The following is a 20851-nucleotide window of genomic DNA, read 5'->3' as shown; positions in this document are numbered from 1 at the left end:
TTAACAACATCTTTCACAATTTTTGCTTGAGTTAAATAAAGAGTAGAGTGTCTTGTACCTCTAACAACAACCATGGAACCCTTGGTGAGCTTCCAGCTATCACGAGAAAATGAGCTATCAAAGTCTTCATCACACAACTTACCAACAGAAAGTAAGTTCAACCGAATATATGGAACATGCTTCACACGCTTCAAAGTCAACTTGGTACCGTTGGAGGTTTCTAAACAAACTTGTCCAACACCAACACATTTTGCAACACCTTGATGAGCCATTTTCACATCACCAAAATCACCAGGAGTATAGGACGTAAACAAATCCCTCCTAGATGTAACGTGAATAGAAGCACCGCTATCAATCACCCAACTAGTGCTATTATCAACAAGGTTAACAGATTCAAACTCCTCAACAACAACAAAATCATCATGAGTTACATTAACCTTGTCTTCCTTGTTACCATCATCTTTATTTGTGCTCTTGTCTTTACTTGCCTTGACTTTCTCCTTCTTTAGCTGCCAACAAAATCTCTTCACATGTCCCTTTTGACCACAATGATGACACTCAATATTCTTATACTTTCCTCGAGACTTGCTTATGCTTTGATCTCTACCTTTAGGACCTCGACTTTTGCTTCTCCTCCTAAACTCAGAAACAATAACATCTGAATGTGTAGTCGATGTACCTTGTGACTTTCTTCTAATCTCTTCATTCAAAACACTGCTCTTGGCAAGATCCATAGAGATTACACCATCAGGAGCAGAATTGGACAATGACATTCTAAGAATTTCCCACGAGTCTAGTAAGGAGCCAAGAAGTAACAATCCTTGAACCTCTTCATCAAACTTGATGCCCATGGAAGATAACTGATTCATAATTCCTTGGAAATTATTCAAGTGATCTGTCATTGATGTCCCATTTGTATACTTCAAAGCCAACAACTGCTTGATCAAAAACATCTTGTTATTCCCAGTTTTTCGAGCATACAACTGTTCAACCTTAATCCAAAGGGTTCGAGCATGTGTCTCTCCAATAATATGGTTCAACACATTATCGTCATCCCACTGCCAAATATATCCACAGACTTATCTATGCAACAAAGTCCAATCATCATCAGACTTATCATTAGGCTTCTCTGTACCAAAAACTGGTTGATGAAAATTTTTGACATAAAGCAAATCTTCCATCTTTGACTTCCACAAATCATAATTAGGACCATTAAGAGTGATCATCCTACTAGTATTAGTATTAGCTTCCATTGTTCACAGAATCACAAGCCCAGAAAAATACCAACAAGCTCTGATACTAGTATGAAAGAGCCTAGCAGCGGAAACGACACAAATGTCCAACACAAGAACAATATGGAAGCACTCACAACATAATATGGCAGCAACTATAACAAGCAAATATAGCAAGTAAAACAATAACAAGAACACACCGAGATTTTAACGTGGAAAACCCTCTCAATGTGAGAGGTAAAAAACCACGGGTCGTCCAGACCAATGAAATAGCTCTACTATAATCAAATGAGGTACAAGAGAGTCTCAAACAAAGCACAAAAATATGCATATAACCAGCCAAAACATCAAAGCACCAAAGCTCACAAATAAGAAGCAAGAAGATGAAATATACCCAAAAAAATAGAGCTGATGTCGAAGCTAATTTCTCCCACTGAAGACCTCCAATTAAAATCTTCACCATTAAGAATGAAGAACAAGATGTGAAGAATCTACAGTACAAATTTCACATCGATCCAACGGTGAAAGAATGAGAAACTATCATTCCAAGATTGCTGCTCTGTGTAAAAACGGGAAACCTAATTTCTCTCTTGCGAAGCCAATTTCTCCTACTGCAAACATCCAATCAACATCTCCACCGACCAGAATGAAGAACAAGATGATAGGAACACGCAGTTTGAATTTCAAGCCGATCCAACGGTGAACAACTGAGAAACTTCCATTTGAAATTTACTGCTTTGGGAAAAAATGGGAATTCTGTTTTTCTCTCTTCTCTCTCACTTAGTGGCTATTCTCTCTCTCTCAAAAAACCTCAAAAAACTGAATTAGGGTTGTGACACTAGGGTGCAAGAATACACCCCCAAAATGTTGGACTTGAGCCTTACAAAGGAGAGAAAAAAAACCCAACAAAAATAACAAAAATTGATGCTAGAATCATCCAGGTAAAAGATCCATCAAATATCAATGTTTACAAAACAGTTATTATTTCATTTGCTTTTCATCCTTTTCACAATGCAGATCAGTATATGAGTGTATTAGTGGTTTTATTTAGCATACTCAATTAATTAATGCATTCAATTTATAAATAGAAACTTCTCAATCAGTTTGATATCTATACCCTAATCTTTTAAATCTTCTACATTAAAAATAGCTATTTCTTTTCAATAACATCTATAAATCTAACATATTTGAACGGACACTAGAGTAAATTCTCAATATTTACTAGAATAAGCTAATTAGCTAAATACACTAAAGAAAATTCTAATGCATCAAGAAAACCAACACTTAACTAAGAATACTTAACTAAGAAAACTAAAACTTCCTCCTTGAGCTCAAACTTCTATCAAATCATTTATGCATTAGCTCAAATTACTTAAACAATAACATTTCTTTTATATTTTTGAACTATTTGATTCTATCAAAGATGAAAAAAAGTATAAAATAATAAAACATACCGTATTAGAAGCTCCATGTCTAGCTCTCTCAAAAGCAGCTAAAGAAGCAAACATTTTTTCCTACATTCTTCTAATAAATTCTTGTATTGTTCTTTGCAAATCAAGTTCTCAATTGATTTAATTCATTAGAACAAAAAAAAATGTTGAATTTAATTATGTGGCACACTTTAAAAGATTTATTGTCTATTTTAAAGCTTATTCCTAGAGCATATTTCAATAACACAAGAAATCTTCTATATACAATTAAAAAATAATAGATTAAATTAAATTAAAAATTATAAAAGTAGTAGTGAAAAATAAAAAATACTCGAAGTTTCATTTAACATAGACATCAGGACTAATGCGAAGATGAACGTAAAGACTAACTTTTTGTATTATCTTTGTGAATTTTATCAAATCATATCTTTCTTTAAAATTGTACTGAGTTGAGTAGCATGCAGAAAACACATTAAACAAAGATCAAATGAGAGAAAAAAACACAAAACACAAAAACAAAACATGATAATAATTCAGAAGAAGGGAGTGGTGAGGTATATTGTGAGGGAAAAGCTCATGAACATTTCAGAATACATAGGTTTCAATCACATTTATTCCTCCTTCTTTTGCCTTCCGATCGGATAATAAGAACATATGCATATGGAAGATATATTTTAAACTCTTTTCTTCTCAATTGCATTGCTTAGTTGAAATGAATTCGTTATGATTTAGATTTTGACCTAATTAACATAAAAATTTATTATTTTCTATTTATACTAAATCTAAATTTTGAATGTCAAATATCCATCATAATAAACTCATAATTTAAAGGAAGGTTATTCTCTTATGAGGGTTTATGTCTGCGAGAGTTATAAATCTGAGTTTGGAGAGTTATGTGACGGATACATTTTTTAGAGTCGCATTTTGATGTTTACGTTTATATTCAGTTAAAAGATAATATTGATATGATTTTAAAATGTTAGAAATATAAATAAAACGATTAAAGTATTAAAAATAAATTTAAGACTTACTCTAATCTTTGAGAAAAAAAATACTATACTCTATTTTAAAATACTTAGAGATTAAAATACCTTTTAAGGCTTTTTAATACCTCTAAAACACACATTAAATTTGAAAAAATGTCCCAACTTTAATAAGATGGTGAATATGAACCCATCTAAGCTATTATCTCCCAAACATACACTATTATACGGTTTTTCCCAATGAAAACTCCTTCGTCACTTTCCACACTGCTTTGAAAATTTCAATTTGTCATATAATTTTGAGTACTTCAAGTAATGTAATTATATCCAAGTCTCCTTCTAGATTCTTTGACCAAAATGAAGCCGTAATTAACTAATTAGGTATTCCGTCACTGATTATTAGTTATCAACAACCACTACTAGATACCAATGATATAATTAATTGAGGAGTGTTAGGGAGATAATAATTTTGTTGAACAATATGAATAATTATTAATTAAATTAAAATATACTACACTTTTAAATTAATTTTTTAAATTTTAATATAAAAATAATCATCCGTACACTAGTAAAATAAACATCCGATATATCTATTATTTATATTGTTTAATATTTTTATTGTTTACTTATACTTTTTCTAATTAATATTACTAAACAACTAATCACTTTATTATAAGCTCTTACTAACCTTGTCTGAAAAAAAAACCTAATAATAAAGTAGAAAATTTTAAATTGTTATTTTTATTTAATATTATTTAAAAGTTAAAAATATTATCTTGTTTTGTACTACAGTAAAAAGCTTCTACTTTTGAATTCTTAATTATTCATTTTTGGTAACAACAATGGATATTATTAGTTTGAGAAAAACATCATCATCATAGTTAATTTATCACCAAAATAAATAAGAGATCAACTTTAGCACATAAAAATCCCTCTGTCCTTGTAATAATTTCCCAACAAATAAATAACAGAAAATACAAAAATAAAAGAAATAAATTTTACCATTTTCGTCTCATAATAGCATCTATCTCTGTGGTGTGTTTTCTTCAAATCTTCTTCACGGAAAACAGAAAATCTCGCCCCAATTCACCATAAACCCTAGATTCACCAAACTCACCGACACAAACACAGCTCCCATTCTCTTGGTGTCGGAGCAACGCTGTTTCTACTTTCTCGCCATGTGTTATTTTTGGGTGCAAAAAAGCGGCTGATTTTTTATTTTTATAATTTTTTTGAGCACTATCGGGTCGTGTTCCGATTCTGGGGTGGCTCCGATTATCGGAAAGTTAAGATCTTTGGTGTTGAATCGCGCTGGGACTGTCGCTCCTCGATTATGCATAGATCTGGAGCTACAATGGCTTGGAACGTGTTCAAGTTCTGCACCGCCCTCAGAGGCTTGGGTTCGATCATGATACTTTTGGTTCTTGGGGTTGTTGGTGTTACTTATTATGCTGTTGTTTTGACCAATTACGGTCCTGTGTTGTCTGCTGGAGGCCTTGATTGTCTTCTCGCCATCGCAGTGCTGATCTTGTTTCATGGTTTGGTAAACTTCAATTCCTGAATTCCACATCTTTTGTTCTTTTTTGCCTTCAAAATTGTGTTTGTTTGAATTTGAGCTAAAGCTCATTGAAAATGTGAGCTTTTTTTAGCTCAGGATGAGATGTTTGCTAATTTAATTTTGAAACTCAGCTTGTTATAACTTGCAATTAGCAAATGGTTGTCACTTAGGGAATAGGGATCGATATGTTGGTACAGTGAATGGCTTAGACTGTGTTGTTTGGTAGATGAAACTGAAAAGTTGAGTTTTTTGGGAAGAGGATGGAATAAAAAATGCTTGTTACTTTATTAAATGGAACCCATTTGTATGATATCTTCAGCTTACTGTTGATTTGGAAACCCTGCATCAAGTTGACAAAAATGTGTATAGCTTTTGTTTTGATTTATTTAGTTAGTTAGATGGATTAATGAAGTATCTTAGCTTAAAAATAATGTGGTGGTTGAAAATTGTTTGATGATATGCAGTTGATTATGCTGTTGTGGAGTTACTTTTCTGTCGTATTTACGGATCCGGGAAGTGTGCCTCCAAACTGGAGGCCTGCAATTGATGAGGAAAGAGGAGAGGACGATCCATTGGTCGCCTCCGAGTTTGGTAATCTGCAATCTGATCCTTCTGGTCAACGTGTCCGTTACTGCCGGAAGTGCAACCAGCTTAAGCCGCCTCGATGCCATCATTGTTCAGTTTGTGAGTTTTTGGACAAAATCTTCCATATTCAGGTGGACGATGTGTGCTGAAGATGGACCACCATTGCGTCTGGGTAGTTAACTGTGTTGGTGCTCTAAATTACAAGTATTTCCTCCTTTTCTTGGTATGGTGCCTTAACTAGAGTTATTTATTATCTTGTTATCTAGCTATTGCTTCCGGCTTGCTAGGATGGTGTTTTGATATCTTTAACACTTTCATAAGCTATGCTAGCGTAGAACATAGAAACACTCACTATACTTTGACCTCCTTTATTACTTTGAAATTTCCTTTTCTATTGCATAACACTGAAATTTAAAACAGATAAAAGTTTTGGCTATTAAAGTTGGATTGTTGCTCTTATTCTGGACTGTCATAGGGGATATTCATGCACAATAATGTTAGACTGATGTGGATTGAAATTCGGAGCATATTTATTACAACGCAAAGCGGCTAACGTTTAAAAGGGGACCGTTACTTTTATTGCTAAATTCATGGCTTAGGCTAATTTCTACCTTTGGAATAGCTGAACGTTTTATAATTTCAGTTTTGTAGTCTAATCCTACTGGATATATAATGGAAATGTCATTTTAGTTCTGGCTTATGTGCTTTAGTTTATACAAGTGTCCTGTCCTGCATGAACTGTAGCTAATTCGCCAGTTGAGGCAATGATTGAATGATACTTTAAAAAGGTTATAGTTGTGAGTTTCTTTACGTATGCTGTCGGTATGAACTTTGCATTTGACGTGTAGTTTGTCTTTGTACTTTTCACATGAGTGGTTGTGGATTTATTTGTTCTTTATTTGTGGCTTAAATTGCAAAATGCACATCATGGTTAATTCATCGGGTCAATTACTGGTGCAGTTCTATACATTTCTTGAGACAAGTCTTGTGACTGCATGCCTACTGCCACATTTCATAGCGTTCTTTAGTGATGGAGAAATTCCTGGAACACCTGGATCTCTTGCTACAACTTTTCTTGCTTTTGGTAGGGTTTCAAAACACTGCTTTTGTTTTACGTTCCATCTGTGAACTTTTATAACGCTGGATTAACTGCAGTTTTGAATCTGGCCTTCGCATTGAGTGTCATGGGATTTCTAATCATGCACATATCATTGGTGGCTGCTAATACAACAACTATTGAGGTAAACTCTTTCTTTTGCATTTTGCTTCTTGGATTTGGGAAAGTAGATCCTTGTGCTGTATGAATGTAGATCCTTTTATTTTATTAATTAATATTATTTATTTTATGTGGGTTGTGATATATATAAATCTTTCATATGCTTTTCTTTCTTTTTTGATGTATGAAAGTTGGGTTATGTAGCTGACAGAACTTTATTTCTTGTTGTGAGCAGGCATATGAGAAGAAAACAACTCCAAAATGGCGTTATGATCTTGGTCGTCGAAAAAATTTTGAACAGGTTTGTGTGTGATATTATATTCAGAATTCTTTCTTCTAAGTATATTTTCATCATTAGATGTTCTTTATTCAGTACCCACTGCATTAAAATCTGGCATAAATGTTGTTAATATCCTTACTATGGTAACTACAAATGATTGTTGTAGCTTTTTTTGGGTCCTAAGTAGCAGTGCTAAATACCATTGGAACTTATAACATGTTCGACTTTGCTTTTAGAATCCCAAAACCATGCTTTAGGCAAAAAGTAATGTAGGAAGCTTTTGTCAAACTCATCGATTTGGGGCTCTACAAGAGCGAAAACAAATATGTCAGCCTTGTCTTATTTTATTTGTTGCTTCCACTTCTGCTTCTGATTAAGTTGCGTCCTTCGTAAGTATGCTGAATATGTTCTAATCCCATGTTTATACCATGATATTTTTCTTCTTGATTATCCACCCAGAAAGTTCTTTGTAGAAAGTTCCTCAACAGTTGTGCAGTGCGCTTATTCCTCAATAGAAAGTTCTTTGTAGACAGCTCTTAAACAATATGTAGTGAGTTGAAGCTAAATTCTGTTTTTTCTTTGCTTTGGTATCAGGTATTTGGGATGGACAAGAAATACTGGTTCATCCCTGCATATTCAGACGAAGATTTACGAAAAATGCCAGCACTACAAGGTCTTGATTATCCATCAAAACCAGACTTTGATTCCCAATAGTTATTAAGAAAACAGAAAGAAGCTAAATATATTTGCACATTATGTAACAAAATGACATGGTAACTCCACAACCCTTGTCTACTTTTCTGTCTCTAACAGAGATGTAACTTGTAAAGTATATCTGATTTGAGCTCCTAGCAATTCATAGGCATAAGCACTTAGCATCAATTATTTAGAGAAAAAAAAAAAATGGGGTCATTTCAAAATGGATGCTTGTGTAATGTTGAAGTGAAGGAGAGAGCAATGGGGTGCAAGTTGTTGGTGTGTTTTGAAGAGGGAGCCATTGTTGTTTTTTTTAGTTAATTCATAATGTTAGGAAATGTTCAACAGGTAATGCAATTTTCTTTTCTTTAGCTTTCATATATTTGATTGGAAATTTGAAATCTAATCCAATTCCGTGAATTTTAGCTTAGTAATGATTATCTTTGATTATGATTTTAGAAGGAAAAGGTTAACGGTTGTATTAATTCCTTCAAATGGTCGTTATTATTTTAACGAGTTTGTCTTCTTATTATATTTAACATTTTATATTCACATAAATTATTACTTTTAAACGTTGTTTTTTAAGCTTGCGAATTTGGATCTGCTATTACGATGAAAATGGAAAATTATCCAGTTTAACTTTGTATAATCAAATGGCAACAAATATGAGGAAGAATTTTTTTAACAAAAATGTAACATATTTATTAAGTAAAATAAAATATTCAAATATGTAATATTAAAAATAAACAAATATCTATCATCATTTTATTTTAAAAATTAAAACGTGACAATTTTTTAATCATTGCAAAAGTACAACGCAGTTGGAAGTTTTTTTTTTTGGGGGGTGGGTGGGTAAAAAACTCTTCCATAATTGAATTCAACATAAATGTTGACATTAACATTTATTTACAAATAACATTCCAACACTCGAGAAAATCGCTCCAGTATTTCCATTTATTTGTATCCTGTGAAACCTCTTCATTTTGATATTTTTCTCAGCATTTAATTATTTTTCTATTAAATCATACTTTAAACAATTTTTATATTATTATAATAAATGGTGAAGACTTACAGATGTCTTAATATGAAGTTGATCGTTGAAAATCGTTAAATAATTATTCAGTCAAATTTATTAAATCATTTAACGATTTTTAAATATCAACTTCACATGAAAATAACTGCATATAAATTTTCACCATAATAAATACATTAAAACTAAACTTAAATTCTAATACCAAAAAGAATCACTTGATAAAGAACAAATTTAAAATTATGAAAGAAAAAAGAAAATGCATTAAATGTTAATTGCCATCGTGTTACAAGTTGCAACTTACAAGAACATGCTACAAGTTTAGCTACGTATTAAAATTTGAACCCGGTGAGGAAGAAAGAGAGGGAGCCAGAAGGTTCTAGCTTTCGCCAAATGAAATGAAATAAATACACGTGTCACTCTCTCCGTGATGTGCCTCTAACATATAAACTGGCCCCTTTTGTTTCCCTTCAGTTTCAAATCTTAAAAAAAAAAAATTTACAATCCAACAGAATAGCGTAGATTGTTCCGTTTTTCACTTCTTTGTCTTCTCCCCTCCTTCAATCTTAATACTCAATCTATTGAGGTAATAATTTCATCCTCGATTTCGTGCTATGTATAATATTTAATTTAATCTAATTTGATATTTTTGTGATCATAACCTATTGGTTTATCCAAAATTATATATAAATGAAATTTTAAACTGAATTATACAATGTGTTAATCTATTCAAACCATTTATTACGTGCAGACATGCAATTTGTGTAGTTTAAAATATTTATCTTATGAATATATATGTTAGATGTTAGATGTTAGATATTAGGAGTGGCAGAAGGGTGAATTTTTTTGGCTACAAACTTCTGCGTGATTGTGTTTATTTAATTTTTGTTTCTTGGACTTTTGTTGCTTTGTATTGTGAAGATTAGATTATAATGAGTATGAAGAAGGGTAGAGAAGTTGGAGATAATATTTTTGAATCCAGATATGGGTTTGGAGATTTTGGATTCGGTAGAAGTATGATGATGATGCCAAGTGTGTTTGGAAGCAGAGATCCATTTGATGATCCTTTTTTCAGTGATCCTTTTGATAGCTTTTTTGGTCCAAGTAATAGAACCACAATGCAGCAAAACCCAAGCAAAGAAAAAGGAGTTGTCATAAAGGAATTAGGCTCTGATGATGAAGAGGGAAATGGTGATTTCCCTGATCAGAACATTCATAGATCAACCATGGAACCTTCTGTGGAGCATCCAGATGATGATGATAATGGTAATTTTATATATATTATTATATACTTCCTCTGTTTTAATATATCTGTGAAGTTTCAAAAACAGTGAAGTTTCACTATAGTAGCTTCTTTTTTGTCAAGATAATATTAATTAGTGTTTTCAGTGACACCTTTAATTTAATATTTGACGATTCAATATTCATTAATTAGATGCATTTACTTATTTTTGAGTAATTCTGTCTATGTTAGTTGCTACCAATATCTGTCTAGTACTTTTATCAATGTGTTTTTGGTTGTATGACGGTTATTTTGAAATAGATCATTTGTTTCGTTATATAGAACCGATGTTACTTAGTAGGACAAGACTTATTTGTTTGTTTAACTTGCATATATGTTTCACTTACATGTACTTACTAATTTGTTGATTATGTATTAGAGAAAAAGCAGAGTAATGTAACTTACAAGAATGATCATTACAAGGTGGAACCTCCAAAATCTCGCAGTGCTTCTTTTCAGACAAGCAGAGTAACGTATGGCGGCGTGGATGGTGCATATTATACTTCAACTAGAACCAGAAGGACAGGAACGGACGGGGTATGTAACTTACTCGCATGGTGGTTTGTTGCGTTGATTATGGTTTAGAACTAATGTCATCTCTGTTAATGTGAGTTAGGCGATAATTGAGGAAAGGAAAGAAGCCGACACAAGAACGGGGGAGGCTTCACATAGGATAAGCAGAGGAATCCATGATAAGGTGTGTAAATATGACTGCCAGAAAAATGCATTCTGCAGTTACTAGTGTCACATTGTTAAATTTCAAACTCCGAAGTTAATGGAAAATTTTTTCAATTTTACTAGTTTAGGTTCCAAAACTGAGTTTGCAAAGAGTTTTGAAATTCATCAGTTGGGTAACCTTGTTTAGCTTTGTGTCATGTGGTTGTTATGATGTGCATTTGTATGAAAAGAAATCAAACAAATTTGTTAGTGTTTTAAATAATGAGACATACTCTTTGCGTCTCTTATGTAGGGTCATTCCTTTTTGAGGAAGCTTGGGTCGGACGGCAAGCTTGACACCAAACAGACACTGCATAATCTTGAGGAAGGTTTGTTCCTGCTGTATTTGACAATTTCACATGTAGCGAGGCTTTTCTTTTGTGAATATATATGTATTTGTTTCTTGACATTGCAGATGAGCTTGCCGGCTTCGAGGAAGCTTGGAAAGGAAAAAATATGGAGCATGGTGTGAAGGGTGGATTTGATGTGCATAGAAACCACTCAAACCAGGGTAAGTTTTGTATGCTTCCAGTTGATATAATCAAGTTTCTTTCAGCTCAATATCTGTTGTTTTGAAAACTCTAGGAAAATTATGTTTACTATAATGTTGTATGCTGCTGTAATGTGGCTATTACTGGCTAGAATCATGATGCTAAATAGTTTGAACCTAATTTAGGACCATGAATTGTTACTCTATTTCGAAACATGTGTTTGATGAGCTTGAGCTATATTTATGAATATATGGTATGCTTTTTTGTATGAAGCAAGGGTTAATTGCACTTTTCACCTCTGAACTTTAGGCTTATGTACTTTAGCCCTTAAAGTCTTAAACTTCAAAATGTGCAAACCGAGTTTCTGAATTTCCCTCACATATGTATATCTGTGGCATTTATGTTCGCTAACTTTATGAATTCGTTGTTTTTCTGAATTTGAAATGGTGTCGTGTCCATGTTCGTATCAGTACAATATTTGACATGAATATAAAGCGTTACTAAATTTTGAGCATATGATTGTTATAGGTTCTAGTGGTAGTGAGCAGAACAGAAACCAGGTTTGGGCAGTTCCATCTTGGGAGAATGCTGGAAGAGGGAGAGGATTTGGATCAAATCATGAAACAGGAACCGATCAAAGTGGAAGAACAAAGAAAGTAGTTAGGATCAACATTGAATGAAGGTCGAGACCCCTTATGATATGCTTGGTGGTTGATTTTCCAGCTGCTTTTCTGTTTTCTTGATTGAGAGAAACTAGTTGAATGCACCAAATTTTACTTGGTGTAGGTTTATTACGAGTTACTGATGTAAAGTTATATTGTTTGTTTGGTAATTATGTAAAGTTATACTAAAGTCCATGTTGTTACATATCTATCCTTACGACTAAGGTTAAAAGATATATTGTTTGGTCGATCATAATCGGGTGTCATTAGTAATAATTATTGATAAAACTTTTAGTTTAAAATATTAATCAAGTTAACCGACATTATGTATATTCAAATGGGAGGGTATTGCATTGTCCACTTATATAATAGCCGCCCAAGATTATATTAAAGTAACTATGGAAGTGCATATATTCAATCTTAGACGAAACAAATATAAACAAACTAAAGCATGCTACCGTCGGTTTAAATTCACGAGACAATTAGATATGTTCAATTTTTTCAGTCTCGTGAGAAGATTTAGATGCGGGAAGAATCATTGCATGTATTATTTAATTCTTTTTGGGACTAGTGAGCTACGTAAGCAACCTGAATCTTTAATGTATATAAATATTTGCCATATTCCGACCAAATCAAAGTAAAATCTTCTGAAATTCATTATCATATGTAAAATCAGACATAGATAGATCTTATATAAAGGAAACTGAAAAAGGTTACAAAACAATGATTAGACCATGATTGGTTTTACTTTTACTATTTTCCTAAGGCCGTCCAAATGTTTCTTGTGATCAAATCAAACATGGAAAATAAGATTCTCTTGTATTTATGTATCTTTGTATTATATATCTAGAATCTAGTTGTGAAGAGAAATTAAGGAAAAAAAATTAAGAGGCTATGATTTGATTAAGAAAGTGAGAACAAAGATAATTATGAGGTATTTAGAAAACATTGTAAATGTTTATTTTAATATAATAAAGTTTAAGTGGTTTATTATGAATTGTATAAATAAATAACTAAATTCTAATATTAATTTAAATTAATTATATAAATTTAAGATAAAGTTAGGAATTCTCTTTTGTAATTTACTTTTATAAGCATATATATAAATTTAATTTTGATGTATTTTAATGCATTATCAGTATAAAATAGTTTATACATATATCTGATGACATCCTATGCCAATAAAAATAACTACCTTTTATATTAATTAGAATGAGACCCGCGCAATGCGTAGAGAAGTAGATTATTTATATTATATTAAAAATATTTTAAAGAACATGTTATAAATAGATTTTGAATTTATTTATTTTTAAAAAAGACATAAGTTATTTATATTAGAGTTATATAAAACTGTATTTTCCTTTTTTTTTCATTTTTCGATTTGCATTAATGGCTACTCTTTGTCTTTTCTGCAGTTTTTTTTGTTTGTAAATAATTAAAAGAATAAATGAATGAGAATGAAAAACATAAAAAAAATGTTACATTAAATTTAAGAAATTTTTGACAATTAGTATGAGAGATTAAAAAATGAAGAGTAGTAAGAGTCTTAATATGTATAAGTTGTAGAATTTAAATATTTGTAACTGAATTTTTTTATAATTATTATTATTATGACACTTTAATGTATGTTTATTGCATTTAATTAATACTTGATGTTTCAATTGAATAATAATAGATAAGAGTTTTTTGTTTTAATTTTTTTAAAACATTTTACTAAATAGTAATTGGTTAATTTTCATCTTTTGTACTAACCTGAAGTGAAAGGTAAATTGGCACTCCTCCTTGACTGAAGATATTGCTTTCTCCTCATCATTGCTTGTCTAAATTGGATAGATCTAAGTGTTTCAAATAATTGTGTTTCTACATTTTCAAAATAAGCATCAAAATCACCTTATGAATCAATTTACAATAAAATAAGGAAGGTGCAATAAAAATTATGTTAAACAAACCAAGCTGCATAATCATATGTTGGAGGCACATATCTTCTTGTCTTCCTTTCTTTGAAAGGATTGCTCTCTGCCTCTTTAATCTAGTAATTTTGGGTATTAACTCTTCCCATCTATCATTACCACTGCAAATTTCTCTACAACAAAGAGAATAAGACATGGTCAAAAAATGATAATCCATTCCAAGTAAATTGTGGAAGCAACACTGTACATGTGGAATAATAATTTGAAAAAGAAGAACACATAAATGTAAATTGTGAAAGCACATTAATTTTAGTTGTGACGGTCAGACAGAACTGTTTAAAAAAGAGGAATACATAAACCTGTGCTACTTGCAATGAGTTCATAATTAAAATATTATTTATAACAAATAAATAGGACTATTGAAAATGATATTGAACAATAGAATGAGAAGAATAAACGGCAAAGTCGAAAATCTTTAGGAAGATACCTGGGACGAATTTTCTACGTTGGCGGTGCCGAATGGTGACGTTGGTCTGAGACCCAAAATCAAGCTCCGGCAGGAAAACTGCAACAGGAGGAATATAGTTTGCCCTGGTTTCTACAATTTATGCAATGCGGCTCCGTCGGGGATGAACATCGCGATGGACAGTTTGTTTTGAGGAAAAAATAATGGCTCATGGGACCGGAAGTGGATGGAGAAAATAGGATCTTGGTAAGGAAGAAGTGCCAAGAGGAAGAGGGTTTAGAGAAGTATGAGAAAGGTAATAAGCTCTTTGGTTTTCAGAGTTTTTTTGAAAAAAGTTAAGTTGTTGGTTTTGTTTTTTGTATTTTTTTATTTGAAAATAAAAGTTGATTTGGCAAGATTTGAGTGATGGATTCTAAAATTTTGCCAAGTAAACAATAGTGCTGACATAGTGTAAGTAGAAGAAGAGAAATAACTTAGAAGTAATGTGGGTAAACCTATGTACCTACTTTTATATATTAAGAATAGATAATGTAAATAGTTATCTAAAAAAATGAATACGATTGAACAACTGCGTGAAATATTTTATACTATCAATGCATTAAAACTAATATATAGTGGCTTCTACTAATGCAACGGTAGTTATAATGATCTCAGTGGACAATCTGATGAAGAAGTGTTCAGTGAAGACAGAGATGTGGAAGATGAAGATACGAAAAATGAAGCAAGGAAGGCATGGAAGATAGGATTTCAATTAAAGCTGGATTGTAGTGAAGAACAAAAAACAATTGAACAGTTGAGAAGAGAAATCAGAGGTAAGAACATAATAGAAGACATTGAGGTCAAGATAAGAAGTAGAGGAAAAAAGAAGCGAGCTACCAGCTAGGTTGGTGTTGTTAACCTTTTAAAATGATTCTGTTTTGGAATTGTACAGGTATTAGGGGAAAAGGAAAAATGGGGTGTATGAAGGAGTTTATTCGAAATTTTTGTCTATGGTTTTTTGGAATGGTAGAAACGAAGTCTTCTATTATATCTGTTAGCTGTGTTAATAAGATGTGGGGTCAAGGAGATTTTGGTTGGGATAAGATAGATGTAACTGGATCTGCGGGGTGTATTCTCTGTGTGTGGGATACGGAAGCTTTTGCTGAAAGTGACAGATTAAAGGTGAGTAGGTGCATTTGTGTATGTGGAAAACTAAAACAATTAGGAATGGATCTAGCAATTATGGTTGTTTATGGTGATCACTCAGTAGTGGGAAGACGAAATTTATGGAAGGAATTGGTAGATGTTAAAAATAGTTGTGGCATGCCATGTATTGTAATAAGGGATTTTAATGAAGTATTGAACACTGAAGAATGGAATAGTGGTAGAGGTAGTGCGGTTGGCATGTCAGAGTTCAAACAATGGATCCAGGATATGAACCTTGTGGATTTACCACTGAATGGAAGAAAATCCACTTGGAGGAGAGGAAGTCAAGCTAGCCATCTCGATAGAATATGTGTAGATCCGAGCTGGATTCAAAATTTTTCAAAATCTACAATAGAGGCGATAAAGTGTTCAAGATCAGATCATGTACCTTTATGTTTGAAGGTGGATTACACTGATTGGAGACCTAAACCTTTCAAGCCATTGGATATATGGTTTTCTCATCCATCATTTATGCCAATGATTGAAAAAGAATGAAACCAGCTCAACAACATACCAATTCAAGAGAAAATGAAACTACTAAAAGGAAGTATTAGAAAATGGAATAGGGAGATTTTTGGAAATGTTGATGACCGAATTAAGAAGTTGGAAGAGGAAATGGCTAGAGTGGATTCGACCTTTGAAAGGAATGCAGAACTAGAATTGAATTTGGCAAGAAGGAAGGCGCTAGAATGTCAACTAGAATTATAGTACAAGAAAAAAGGTGAGTATTGGAGACAAATGTCCAAAGACAAATATATTCGAGAGATAGATAAAAATATGAAATACTTTCATATTGTGGCAACCATTAGAAACAGGAGAAAGCTGGTTTTTGAACTTAGAATTAGAAACAGAGCTATAAGGAATCCTAGGAGAATAAAGCAAAAGGCCAGGAGATTCTATAAAAACTTATATTCACAAAAGGAAGCTCAGGAAATTACCGTTTAAGATGGGTTGTTGAATAAGATATCATGGGAGCAAGCGCAAGAAATGGAGAAAATGCCAACTCTTGATGAAATTAAAGAGGCGGTGTGGAGTTGTGGATCCACTAAGACTCCTGGTCCTGATGGATTTAATATGTTCTTCATCAAGAACATGTGGAATATTATCGGGGTCGAGTTTAGTGAAGCCGTGCTGAACTTTTTCAGAACAAGCTACCTCCCAAAGAATCTCAACATGACATTGGTAACCTTGGCTTCAAAAGTGGATGTGCCTTTAGAGATGAAAGATTACATGCCAATTAGTATGATTGGAAGTATCTACAAAGTCATATAAAAAATTCTGGTCAAGAGAATGAAGGGAGTTATAAATTGTTTGGTGGGGGAGGTTCAATTAGCATTTATTTAGGACAGGCAAATATTGGATGGTGCTCTCATCGCATGTGAAACAGTAGCATGGCTGAAAAAAAATGAAAAATGGAGTAATTGTGAAGCTAGACTTCAAGAAAGCATATGACATGGTAAGATGGTCATTTTTAGATCACATCTTAGAAAAAATGGGGTTTGGAGTAGTTTGGAGAGGATGGATACAAGGACTTCTCAAAACTGCTGCTATGTCAATTATCATCAATGGTTCACCGTCGGATCCTTTTCCGATGAAGAGAGGACTCAGACAAGGTAATCCAATATCACATTTTCTTTTTATATTAGTGGCTAAAGTGTTGAATCAGATGTTAGAGTTAGCAAAGGAAAAATGTTTCATCAAGGGATTGGAGGTGGGTAAAGATAAAATACCACTTTTCTATCTCCAATTTACTAATGATACTATCCTATTTTGTGCGCCGGACAAGGAACCTTGAAGAACCACAAGAGAATTCTGGCATGTTTTGGTATCATGCCAGGATTAATAATCAATTATCAGAAGTCAGTACTTATTCCAATAAATATTTCAGACTCGAAAGTAAGATATCTATCCCAAGAATTGAAATGTCCGGTAAGTTGTCTACCAATGAAGAATTTGAGGATTTAACTACGGACTAATCTGAGAAGAATTGAAACATGAAAATCAGTATTAGATAAAATTGAGAAGAAATTAAGTAAGTGGAAATCAGGCTTATTATCAAGGGCAGGGAGGATAACTATGATAAGAGTGGTGATCAATAACCTACCGCTTTTTTATCTGAGTTTGTTCAAACTACCAAAGACGGTGGCGAAAAAGATCATCTCTCTTCAATCAGACTTTTTTTGGGGTTCCAAAGATAGAAGAAAGAAGATGCCAACAATAAAGTAGTGTGACTTCAAAAATCAAAGGAGTTTGGCGGTTTGGGAGTGGGTGATATCACAATCAAGAATGCGGCATTATTGTTCAAATGGTGGTGGAGGTTTGTAAAGGAAGATAAACCACTATGGAAAAAGATTGTCATCTCTTGTAATAAGGGACATCTGAATAACCATGTGTTGGAGAGTAATTTGCCAAAATCGAATGGACCGTGGAGAGATATTATACAAGTGGTAAATGAAGATAATTTTTTTAAAGAAATACCAATGAAAGGCTTTAGAATATGTGTGGGAAATTGAGGCAAAACAAAATTTTGGGAAGATGTCTGGGTGCGCGAACAGTATCTGAAAAATAAGTTTCCAAGGTTGTATTATATTTCTTTGTAAAAATCTGAGCTGATCTCAAATTGTGGCTTTTGGGATAGTCTATGTTGGAACTGGAACCTTTTATAGAGAAGGCGTTTCTTTGAGTGAGAGAGTAAACACTGTGAGGAATTACACACTATTTTACATAATGTTATCCTTAATGCAGGTACTGAAAATGATACTATCTAGTCTCTTTCTGAGAATGGGTGCTTTTCGGTGAAATCGCTGATTAGTACCGCCATGGGAGAAAAGCTGGGGGTGGCAGAATCAAGACATTTTTTGGCAACATTTGAAGAGGAATGGTACCACCTAGAGTGGAGATGAGGGGATGGTTTGCTTTACTTGGTAAACTAAATACCAAAGAAAGGCTAGCTAGGATTAATATTATAAGTAGAGATGAATCTAAATGTATGCTGTGTAATGTGGATGAAGAGGTTGAGAATCACTTGTTTGTGTAATTTAAATTCATTTACAAGTTGTGGTGTTTAGCTTTAATGTTGGGGGTGTGGTGTGGGTAAGTCCGAGTAGTATTAGAGAGTTTTTTGAAGCTTGGTGTGCACAAAAGGGTATGGCCATGGATTTAGAAAATGGGTTAATCTCTTCTGTACAATTATATGGGTGACATGGAGAATTAGAAATCGTAGAGTCTTTGAGTTGAAAGAAACGAAGGAAGAGGAGGCATGGAAGGAGATAATGAGTCATTGGAAGGAATGGAAAAAGATTCAAAATAAGAGGTTTGTGTGTACAAAAAATCAAGCGAGTCCAACTCTTTCTCTTCGTATACCACAATCGGCTCATAAACTACAGTGGTGGTTATGTATTGAATTTATTCCAGAAAAACAGAGATATACAGTAGTCCAGATATGTTTTGGTACTAATAACAAGTTGCTGGTCATTGTAAGTGAACTAATATGTGCAGGTAACAGGTTAATGGCAGTTGTCTATAGTGTTAAAGTTGTTGTACAATTTATTATTGAAGAATCATTAGGACAACTTAAGGAACTTGTAATAAGAACTATAGAAGAAAATATTATCAAATGGCAAAGGGAGGATACTAGGAGTTGCTGGACACAAAACTTTAAAAGAAACAGGCTAAGGAATTTGCTGCAAGAAGTCAGAAACATTGAATTTATATTGACAAAGCCCAAGGAATTTTCTTTGATTGAGAACTGGAGACAAATAGCAAAAGATAGTGATGAATTCTGTGCGAACTGATATAACTAGTAAAGTGAGTTGTATATGATTTAGCAGTTATAATTTTACATATATAATTAGTCTTCTAGTGTCTTGATGGCAATGCCGAAGAGACACTACGGAGATTAATGAAATGGTTATGTGGATTGTTCGAGAAAAATGTTTCTTTAGGTGATTAAATATAATAGGTACTTAAGAGATAGTCTTTTTGAAATTATGAATCATTTGTAATTTGTCTAAACAATCCTCTCTTTTGGATTGAGATCTCTAACAATAATAAAAAAAATAATTATTATGTGTTGCTAAAACTAAATTGCTTTTGTATTATTTAATAATGTTTTTTTAAAAATGTTGCTAAAAAAATATAATTTTAATTTAGTATATATATATATATATATTGCCACAGTTTTATCAGTTTGTACAATAATTAAGAAAAAAGAAATAATTAAGTTTCTAACTTTCTGTCGCAACTACAATCAAGCCTTTTACAAAATTTAATTATAAATAAGTTTTTTACTATTAAAAAAGAGAGAGAAATTGTTTATCAGTCAACAGAAAAATTTATATGTATTGCTTTTCAATGATTAAAGATTTATAAGTATTTAAATTTAGTTAGGAATGAATGTGTTTTCTTAAAAACAATAATTAGAAACTTATTTGTATTTTTTTCTAATATAACATATACTTTTGGCTAATTCTACGGTGTTTATGAGTTGGTGTCTAAATTTTGCCTAACTTATTTTTGTAGTAAATTTTAATTTTTTAAAAATTATTTATTGTTATATCTTTTAGATTAAATATTATTTTTTAACTTTTTTTAGTAAATAGGCAACATCTTTTAGGCACCATAGCATTCACCTATACTTTTATTCTGACGGTTATTTTAGAGCATCATGTAACTTTTCTTTGTTGATTGTTATCAGAATTCAACAAACCTTAAGGAGAAGCGTGGTTGGCATGTTACGATTTTATTTTTCTAAAAGTTCTTGCATTATACAAGTTCTTACGAATCACATACACGCCCTCTGAAAAGCGAGAAGTAAGGTTTGGACGATAACATTAATTAGTGAATAATGTATTGTCTCTTAAAATGGGTGCTCAGCTTTAAAAGTAGTGTAAAATAATGCTCAGTCTCAGAGGTGGTTAACATTACCAATATATAGATGCTCAATCAAAAATTTAATTATTAGGAAAATTTTGAGCTAAGCTACTTATCGAAGGGAGAGACTATATTTTAATTTATCAAACCCCCATTCATGTTAAACATCTTAATCAAGAAGCTTATACTTGCAAATTTTTGTAACAGTGCTGTGTATGTTTTAGTTTATACCATTAAAAAAAATGGTATATATATA

At 32.4% G+C, this 20851-nt stretch overlaps 3 protein-coding genes across 4 annotated transcripts; all 3 read left to right on the top strand.

The window, feature by feature from the left end:
- The first annotated feature begins 4589 nt into the window (after nucleotides 1-4589).
- Nucleotides 4590-8414, top strand: LOC107475526 (probable protein S-acyltransferase 14). Its single transcript, XM_016095178.3, has 7 exons — nucleotides 4590-5188; nucleotides 5668-5887; nucleotides 5920-6011; nucleotides 6749-6872; nucleotides 6944-7029; nucleotides 7240-7305; nucleotides 7879-8414. Exons 1-7 carry the CDS (start codon nucleotides 4979-4981, stop codon nucleotides 7996-7998), a joined length of 918 nt encoding a protein of 305 aa, XP_015950664.1. The 5' UTR covers nucleotides 4590-4978; the 3' UTR covers nucleotides 7999-8414.
- A 986-nt stretch (nucleotides 8415-9400) lies between these two features.
- On the top strand, nucleotides 9401-12418 carry LOC107475527 (uncharacterized). 2 transcript variants are annotated; one of them, XM_016095180.3, is made up of 7 exons: nucleotides 9401-9596; nucleotides 9937-10276; nucleotides 10672-10829; nucleotides 10909-10989; nucleotides 11263-11338; nucleotides 11425-11520; nucleotides 12029-12418. In XM_016095180.3, the coding sequence occupies exons 2-7, from the start codon at nucleotides 9943-9945 to the stop codon at nucleotides 12178-12180; spliced, it is 897 nt and encodes a 298-aa protein (XP_015950666.1). In that variant the 5' UTR covers nucleotides 9401-9596; nucleotides 9937-9942; the 3' UTR covers nucleotides 12181-12418. The 2 variants fall into 2 exon arrangements, with proteins under 2 accessions (XP_015950666.1, XP_015950665.1); XM_016095179.3 differs by having other exon boundaries at nucleotides 9402-9596; nucleotides 9932-10276.
- Nucleotides 12419-14748: 2330 nt separating this feature from the next.
- Nucleotides 14749-16218, top strand: LOC107475654 (uncharacterized). The gene is made up of 3 exons (XM_016095312.1): nucleotides 14749-14833; nucleotides 15210-15350; nucleotides 15470-16218. Exons 1-3 carry the CDS (start codon nucleotides 14749-14751, stop codon nucleotides 16216-16218), a joined length of 975 nt encoding a protein of 324 aa, XP_015950798.1.
- Nucleotides 16219-20851: the final 4633 nt, after the last annotated feature.

This window comes from Arachis duranensis, chromosome 2 (assembly GCF_000817695.3).
Source record: "Arachis duranensis cultivar V14167 chromosome 2, aradu.V14167.gnm2.J7QH, whole genome shotgun sequence".
NCBI lineage: Eukaryota > Viridiplantae > Streptophyta > Magnoliopsida > Fabales > Fabaceae > Arachis > Arachis duranensis.
This window is presented reverse-complemented; position numbering and strand designations above follow the sequence as displayed.

Coding starts and splice junctions, on each gene's coding strand:
- LOC107475526 (XM_016095178.3), top strand. CDS start 4,979: ATGCATAGATCTGGAGCTACAATGGCTTGGAACGTGTTCAAGTTCTGC. Junction 5,189..5,667: donor TGATCTTGTTTCATGGTTTG/GTAAACTTCAAT, acceptor GATGATATGCAG/TTGATTATGCTGTTGTGGAG. Junction 7,030..7,239: donor CTAATACAACAACTATTGAG/GTAAACTCTTTC, acceptor TGTTGTGAGCAG/GCATATGAGAAGAAAACAAC.
- LOC107475527 (XM_016095180.3), top strand. CDS start 9,943: ATGAGTATGAAGAAGGGTAGAGAAGTTGGAGATAATATTTTTGAATCC. Junction 10,277..10,671: donor TCCAGATGATGATGATAATG/GTAATTTTATAT, acceptor ATTATGTATTAG/AGAAAAAGCAGAGTAATGTA. Junction 10,830..10,908: donor GAAGGACAGGAACGGACGGG/GTATGTAACTTA, acceptor AATGTGAGTTAG/GCGATAATTGAGGAAAGGAA.
- LOC107475654 (XM_016095312.1), top strand. CDS start 14,749: ATGGGACCGGAAGTGGATGGAGAAAATAGGATCTTGGTAAGGAAGAAG. Junction 14,834..15,209: donor TTTAGAGAAGTATGAGAAAG/GTAATAAGCTCT, acceptor AATCTGATGAAG/AAGTGTTCAGTGAAGACAGA. Junction 15,351..15,469: donor GTTGAGAAGAGAAATCAGAG/GTAAGAACATAA, acceptor GGAATTGTACAG/GTATTAGGGGAAAAGGAAAA.